This window comes from Eriocheir sinensis, chromosome 49, assembly GCF_024679095.1.
Source record: "Eriocheir sinensis breed Jianghai 21 chromosome 49, ASM2467909v1, whole genome shotgun sequence".
In the NCBI taxonomy this organism is placed as follows: domain Eukaryota; kingdom Metazoa; phylum Arthropoda; class Malacostraca; order Decapoda; family Varunidae; genus Eriocheir; species Eriocheir sinensis.
The window spans coordinates 10,126,708-10,134,207 of record NC_066557.1 but is presented as its reverse complement, the minus strand read 5'-3'; the positions used below and the strand labels follow the sequence as shown (position 1 = coordinate 10,134,207).

The 7,500-nt window shown below is 47.1% G+C and overlaps 2 protein-coding genes and 1 long non-coding RNA gene across 26 annotated transcripts in view; 2 read left to right on the top strand and 1 right to left on the bottom strand.

Annotated features, from left to right (window-relative positions):
* The window catches only part of LOC126981875 (uncharacterized), a 2,251-nt gene extending 1,010 nt beyond the window's left edge, over positions 1-1,241 (top strand). For 3 of the 21 annotated variants that reach the window (XR_007734262.1, XR_007734255.1, XR_007734256.1), the window contains exons 2-4: positions 290-358; positions 497-565; positions 773-1,029. This is a non-coding gene — a long non-coding RNA (uncharacterized LOC126981875). Of the gene's footprint in view, positions 155-223; positions 428-496; positions 566-772; positions 1,030-1,117 lie in introns of those variants that run through there. The other 18 variants (XR_007734260.1, XR_007734251.1, XR_007734254.1 and 15 more) reach the window with 14 other exon arrangements.
* LOC126981873 (uncharacterized) overlaps positions 1-4,110 on the top strand; it is an 18,380-nt gene extending 14,270 nt beyond the window's left edge. For all 4 annotated transcript variants that reach the window (XM_050833467.1, XM_050833466.1, XM_050833468.1 and 1 more), the window contains 2 exons: positions 2,153-2,259; positions 2,692-4,110. In XM_050833467.1, coding sequence (XP_050689424.1) covers positions 2,153-2,259; positions 2,692-3,449 — 865 coding nt within the window. In that variant the 3' untranslated portion in view covers positions 3,450-4,110. The remainder of the gene's footprint in view (positions 1-2,152; positions 2,260-2,691) is intronic.
* A 1,264-nt stretch (positions 4,111-5,374) lies between these two features.
* The window catches only part of LOC126981868 (protein O-linked-mannose beta-1,2-N-acetylglucosaminyltransferase 1-like), a 7,927-nt gene continuing 5,801 nt past the window's right edge, over positions 5,375-7,500 (bottom strand). Inside the window, exons 11-12 of the mRNA XM_050833460.1 lie at positions 6,725-6,981; positions 5,375-5,907 (exon numbers count right to left, since the gene is read on the bottom strand). Of these exons, the coding sequence (XP_050689417.1) occupies positions 5,793-5,907; positions 6,725-6,981 (372 nt within the window). The 3' untranslated portion in view covers positions 5,375-5,792. The remainder of the gene's footprint in view (positions 5,908-6,724; positions 6,982-7,500) is intronic.

Genomic DNA, 7,500 nt, shown 5'->3' with positions numbered 1-7,500 from the left:
CAAGGCTTTGGTAGAGGTTGTTGTGTTAGTATTTCCATGGGTAGTGTTATGAGCCTAGTGATAGTGTGACAAGGCTTTAGTAGAGGTTGTTGTGTTAGTATTTCCATGGGTAGTGTTATGAGCCTAGTGATAGTTTGACAAGGCTTTAGTAGAAGTTGTTGTGTTAGTATTTCCATGGGTAGTGTTATGAGCCCGGTGATAGTTTGACAAGGCTTTGGTAGAGGTTGTGTTAGTATTTCCATGGGTAGTGTTATGAGCCCGGTGATAGTTTGACAAGGCTTTGGTAGAGGTTGTTGTGTTAGTATTTCCATGGGTAGTTTTATGAGCCTAGTGATAGTTTGACAAGGCTTTGGTAGAGGTTGTTGTGTTAGTATTTCCATGGGTAGTGTTATGAGCCAAGTGATAGTTTGACAAGGCTTTAGTAGAGGTTGTTGTGTTAGTATTTTCATGGGTAGTGTTATGAGCCCGGTGATAGTGTGACAAGGCTTTGGTAGAGGTTGTTGTGTTAGTATTTCCATGGGTAGTTTTATGAGCCTAGTGATAGTTTGACAAGGCTTTGGTAGAGGTTGTTGTGTTAGTATTTCCATGGGTAGTGTTATGAGCCCGATGATAGTTTGACAAGGCTTTAGTAGAGGTTGTTGTGTTAGTATTTCCATGGGTAGTTTGATGAGCCTAGTGATAGTTTGACAAGGCTCTAGTAGAAGTTGTTGTGTTAGTATTTCCATGGGTAGTTTGATGAGCCTAGTGATAGTTTGACAAGGCTTTGGTAGAGGTTGTTGTGTTAGTATTTCCATGGGTAGTGTTATGAGCCCGGTGATAGTTTGACAAGGCTTTGGTAGAGGTTGTTGTGTTAGTATTTCCATGGGTAGTGTTATGAGCCTAGTGATAGTGTGACAAGGCTTTGGTAGAGGTTGTTGTGTTAGTATTTCCATGGGTAGTGTTATGAGCCTAGTGATAGTTTGACAAGGCTTTGGTAGAGGTTGTTGTGTTAGTATTTCCATGGGTGGTTTTATGGGCCTGGTGATAGTTTGACAAGGCTTTAGTAGAGGTTGTTGTGTTAGTATTTCCATGGGTGGTTTTATGAGCCTAGTGATAGTTTGACAAGGCTTTGGTAGAGGTTGTTGTGTTAGTATTTCCATGGGTGGTTTTATGAGCCTAGTGATAGTGTGACAAGGCTTTGGTAGAGGTTGTTGTGTTAGTATTTCCATGGGTGGTTTTATGAGCCCGGTGATAGTTTGACAAGGCTTTAGTAGAAGTTGTTGTGTTAGTATTTCCATGGGTAGTTTTATGAGCCTAGTGATAGTTTGACAAGGCTTTGGTAGAGGTTGTTGTGTTAGTATTTCCATGGGTAGTGTTATGAGCCCGATGATAGTTTGACAAGGCTTTAGTAGAGGTTGTTGTGTTAGTATTTCCATGGGTAGTGTTATGAGCCTAGTGATAGTTTGACAAGGCTTTATTAGAGGTTGCTGTGTTAGTATTTCCATGGGTAGTGTTATGAGCCTAGTGATAGTTTGACAAGGCTTTAGTAGAGGTTGTTGTGTTAGTATTTCCATGGGTGGTTTTATGAGCCTAGTGATAGTTTGACAAGGCTTTAGTAGAGGTTGTTGTGTTAGTATTTCCATGGGTGGTTTTATGAGCCCGGTGATAGTTTGACAAGGCTTCTGCAACATGGACGTGAAAAAACAACAGCTCCAGAGAACCCGTTTAACCTCCTTTTGTGGCCTTCGAAAATAATTGGTGTGAGCCCCGAAAGCGTCTGAGTATACCGGTTATTTTTGTCCTTGTTACTGAGTGTTGCTGCGTGTGTTTCCTGAGTGTTGCTGCGTATGTATTTTCTTGTTACCGAGAGTTGTGTTGTGTGTGTGTTTCCTTGTTGCTGTGTGTTGTTCCTTGTTACTGAGTGTTGCTGCGTGTGTTTCCTGAGTGTTGCTGTGTATGTATTTTCTTGTTACCGAGAGTTGTGTTGTGTGTGTGTTTCCTTGTTGCTGTGTGTTGTTCCTTGTTATTGAGTGTTGCTGCGTGTGTTTCCTTGTCGCTGTGTGTTGTTCCTTGTTACTGAGTGTTGCTGTGTATGTGTTTTCTTGTTACTAAGTGTTGCTGTGAGTGTTTGTGTGTGTGTTTCCTCCTTCCTGAGTGTTGCCGTGTGTTGCAGGCCCACGGGTGAGGTCCACGAGGCCGTCAGGTTCCTGCAGGCCGAGCATGAGGCAGTGCTGCGTGGCCTGCACCAACAGGTGACCCGCCTGCAGCAGCGGTGCGAAGGTGAGGTGCTCCTGCAGCCACACACACGCACACCAACTCTCTCAGGGCAGGGGGGAGGCTGAGGGTGCAAGGTAGGAGGAAGGTGTGTAGAGGTGAGGGTGTGGGTACATGTGCTTACAGTTGTAAGGGATGGTGAAGGTGTTGACAGGTGTAGGGGCTGCTACAGGTGTGGGGGAGGGGTATAGGGGTAATGGGGTGTGAATGTGGTACAGGGGTGGGGATGTAGGGAGTGGATACAGGTGTGCTGGGTGGTGTTATGGGGGTACAGACGTGGAGGACAGAGGTGTATGTAGAGGTAATGTAGAGGTACAGATGAGATAGTGTGTGCAGGTGTGGGTGAGGTACAGGTGTGGGTGAGGTACAGGTGTGGGTAAGATACAGGTGTGGGTGAGGTACAGGTGTGGGTGGTGCTGACCCCCTCCCTCCCCCCAGAGCTGGAGTTCGAGGCACACCTGCGGCCGCTGACGGTGGATCACGACGCGTGGCGGCGGCGGGTGTCGGAGGCGGCGCGGCGCGCGGAGGAGAACGCGTCGCGCGCGGCGAAGCTGGAGCGTCAGGCGGCGGCGGCGGAGGAGCAGCTGGAGCAGCACCGCTGGCGGGAGGCCACGCTGCGCCAGCAGGTGGAGGCGGGGGAGCAGCGCGCCGCGGACCTGCGCGCCGAGGTGACGCGCCTGCGTGCCCAGGTGCGTGACCTGCGCGTGTACAGCACCGCGTTGCGCACCGGCGGAGGCAGCGCGCGCACACCCACGCCCCGCGGCCCCTCCCGGGCCCTGCGGCCTCCCTCCCGCTCCTCGCTGGGCTCGCAGGAGTCCCTGGAGGGGGGCGCCGGGCCCCGCAGCCTGGGCTCCGAGGACGGCGAGGCGGGAGGCTGGTGGCGCGAGGCCCGGCTGGGGGGCTCTGCTGCGGTGCGGGGCGCGCGGGGCGGCACGGCACACTCCCTGCCCCGCACCCCCGCCGCCTCGCTGCCCCCCTCCCTGCCCTCGCCGCCCCCCTCTCTGCCCCCCCTGGCCTCGCTGCCCCCCGCGCGCCCCTCCTCCGGGGCAGTGGTTCTGCCCCCCATCCAGGCGGGGCGGGGCGGGGCGTCGCGCCACGTGCGACGACAGATCAGACTGGCCTCCGCCCCCGCCCCTGCCGCCACCCCCTCCCCGGGGCCCCGCCACGACGCCGTGCCCCAGCGCGAGCCGGCATGACCCCCGAGGGGCACCTCAGCCCCGCCCGCGGCACGCAAAGGGGCTCGCCGCCCCTCTTGGCTGGACCTGCTGGACCCCTAGCCCCGCCCCGCCCCGCCCCGCCCCGCCACTAGTCCAAGCAGCCGGGTCTGGCGGCGCCTGAGGCTGCCGCGAGTGTACCGAGGCGCCCGCGTGTGTGTGTACCGAGACGCCGTGTGTACCGAGATAGTCAGGTGTGCACCAAGATAGTCAGTTGTGTGCGTATTAAAGACATGTGTGTACATATTTCAAGAGCCTGTACGTATATGTGTATGTGTGCCGGGACAGACTGTGTGCACGAGGGGAACACGTGCACGTGAGTGTGTGTGTGTGTGTGTGTGTGTGTGTTTATATGATTACGAGATGGACCAGCAATCCTCAGCTCTCGTGTGTGTGTGTGTGTGTGTGTGTGTGTGTGTGTGTGGACATGTAAACAGTCATATGTATACCTAGCTTGACCATTCTCCCTCCCGTTATTCCCTCCACACACGCCCGAGTACGTCCCCCTCCCCCCGTCACCCTCCCCCCCCTCGTCCACAATTTGCCCCCCTAATCCGCCCCCCACAAAAATAAAACAAAGGGGGGAGGGGGGGCCACTTTTGTACTTTTTCTGACTATAATAACAATAAAAGACAATGTGATATTTGTTTGTTTGTTTTGTTTTGTTTTTATTAGTGTTTGTTCGTTCGTTTGTGTGTGAAAGGAGGAAGAGTTGAGGCAATTATCTTCTTCTTTTCTTTCTTTTTTCTTGTTCATCTTCTTCATTTCCTCTTTCTTCTACTTATATTTCTTCTTTACTTATTTCTGCGACATCTTCAATAAATAAAAAAGTATATATAAGTAGTAGTAGTAGTAGTAGTAGTAGTAGTAGTAGTAGTAGTAGTAGTAGTAGTAGTAGTAGTAGTAGTAGTAATAGTAATAACAATAATAATAATAATAATAATAATAATAATAATAATAATAATAGAAGTAGCAACATTTATTCTTCCTATTCATCATAATGTATTCTCTAATTCAACTTACCTCCCATTACATTAACGTTATGGTGGTGGTGATGGTGGTGGTGATGGTGGTGGTGGTGGTGATGGTGGTGGTGGTGATGGTGGTGGTGGTGGTGGTGATGGTGATGGTGGTGGTGATGGTGGTGATGGTCTTCTTAATCTTCTGGTGTTGTTGAGAGCAAATTCTTCGTCTACCGATTTTGCAGCGACACGCACCCTGCAAATTGTAATAGTAGTAGTAGTGGTGATAGTAGTAGTAATAGTAGTAGTAGTAGTAGTAGTAGTAGTAGTAGTAGTAGTAGTAGTAGTAGTAGTAGTAGTAGTAGTGTAAGTTTATATGTCTATCTCTAGCTATTTATCTATCTATCTATCTATCTACCCTAAGAATTAACAAATATTACGTTAGTGAGATTAGCGTAACGTAAGAAAATAAGGACTAACAAGATGAAAACAAAAGAGAAAAGAGAGATAATGAGATAAAACATCGAAAAAAATATACCCGGAACAACAACCCATCAATTAATCATCAATCAGAATAAGAAACAAATACTATTACGCTCGTTTCCCTCTGAGCAGTGAGCACCCGCCCCGCCCACTATTGCCAGATTATCGTACTCAGACCCCCTTATATACCGGTTTCTGAGGCTTATCTATCACCACAAAACACCGATAATTAACCATTTTAACGATAACTATACATGAAGGCAGTTATTAGGGTCGAGGAGGCAGTTTTTGAGTTGGAAATCGGGAAACATAGGAGGCTGAGTACGACAATTTGACACCGTTGCCCCCGCCTTCTCAAATGTAAACAAACAGTGAGTTATCTCTCATAATCTCACTATTTTTTACTTATGGCGCGTTCTGGGACCTTCTGCTGCCTCCTGCTTTGCCTGAAGGGACTGAGGATAAGCAGTGAGCAGGAGGTAAGCAGGGAGGAGTGTAAATAAGGGAAGAAATGTGGAAAGAGATAGGAATGAAGGGAGCAAAATAGGACAACGAAGTGAATGAATATATTTTTATACAAATTCACGTTATTTTATGTGTATTCTGTATATTTATTTTCATACAAATTTACATTATTTTATTGGTATTTTGCTCATTTATTTTGATACGAATTTACATTGTTTTATATGTATTTTGTATATATATATTTTTTAAACGTATTTACATTATTTAAGAGCCATACACACGAAGGAGAGAAAGGAGTAAAGGAAAAATAGACAATGTAACTCAAATAAAATGAAAATACCAATGAAAGACAAGTACCAGAGACAGGTGAACGTTAACTAGACAGGTGGGAGAGACAGGTAGGAGTTTGTTGTTGTTACCTGGTGTGTTTGTGTGTGTTTGTCATCCGCCTCCGCCACGCTACCCTAGACGCCTCGTTCACCGCCCCGCTAGATGGTGACACCCAGTCCTTCGTGCCTTCTGAGTGCTTGCTGAAGGGGAAGGAGGAAAGAAAGGAAGAGAGGGGAAGAGGAGAAAAGAAAGATTAGAGAGGAATGGAAGTTGGGGAGGAGGGAAGGAAGGAGAGAGAAGGAAGAGAGGGGAAGAAGAGAAAAGAAAGATTAGAGAGGGATGGAAGGAAAGAGAAGGAAGAGAGGGGAAGAAGAGAAAAGAAAGATTTGACAGGAATGGAAGTTGGGGAGGAGGGAAGGAAGGAGAGAGAAGGAAGAGAGGGGAAGAAGAGAAAAGAAAGATTAGAGAGGGATGGAAGGAAAGAGAAGGAAGAAAGGGGAAGAAGAGAAAAGAAAGATTAGAGAGGAATGGAAGATGGGGAGGAGGGAAGGAAGGGGAGAGAAGGAAGAGAGGGGAAGAAGAGAAAAGAAAGATTAGACAGGAATGGAAGTTGGGGAGGAGAAAAGGAGGAGGGAGGAAAATCAACGAAGGTTTTTGGAGAGATGAAAGTAGAGAGAGGAGGAAGAAAAGAGACATAATGAAAAATGGGTAAAGATGGAAATTGAAAGGGGAGGATGTAAAAAAAATGGAGGAAAGAAAAAAAAGAAAGGAAAGAATAGGAAAAAAAATAAGTAAGAACAGAGAGGAAGCGAGAGAAAAGCAAAAAAAAAAAAAAAGGGAGATAAAGAAAGAAAATGCTTGGTTAGATAACATTGAAATAATAATCCATTACTATTATTATTATTATTATTATTATTATTATTATTATTGTAGCAGTAGTAGTAGTAGTAGTAGTAGTAGTAGTAGTAGTAGTAGTTAATGTCATTGCAGGAACTTAAACAACAAAAAACAACTTACCAATACTTCGAAAGAGGGCAACCCACAACATATAACACCTTCCCCTCCTCCTCTTCCTCCTCTTCCTCCTCTTCCTCCTCCTCCTTCCCCACGCCGTACAGCCTCCTCAGCATGGCGCGGGGGTGCAGACAGGGGCGGGCGAGGGCGCGGTGGGTGTGGCGGGCGTGGCGGGTGCGGGCGTGGGAGTATGGGCGCACCCGCAACCTCATCACACCCTCGTACAGCTCCTTCACCTCCTGATCGTCCGTCCCCAGGCACTGTAGAGGATCGGGGAGGAGGGATTCAGATTAAGGATAAAGGCTTATGATAGAAGATTTAGGATTAAGTACAGGCCTTTTTTAGCTATTAATGTTTCCTTTGTGTGTGCCCTTGAGCTGTCTCCTTTGTTGTAAAAAAAAAAAATCAAGGTTGTGTAGTAAGGATTCGGAATTCAATATTAGGGATTAAAATGTAATGGCAAAGAATTAAAAGCTAAGAAACAAAGCAAAATGAAATACCTATAGAGAAGAACTGTTAAAAATGCAATAAGGAACATGTACGTCATTTCAGGTCACTAGTTATTCAGAGAGGAGGTCGTTGAAAGTGTTATGGAGGAGTTTGAAAAGAAAAAGGAGGAGAAGAGGTCACTAGTTATTCAGAGAGGGGGTCGGTGAAAGTGTTATGGAGGAGTTTGAAAAGAAAAAGGAGCAGAAGAGGTTATCAGTTATTCAGAGAGGGGGTCGGTGAAAGTGTTATGGAGGAGTTTGAAAAGAAAAAGGAGGAGAAGAGGTTATCAG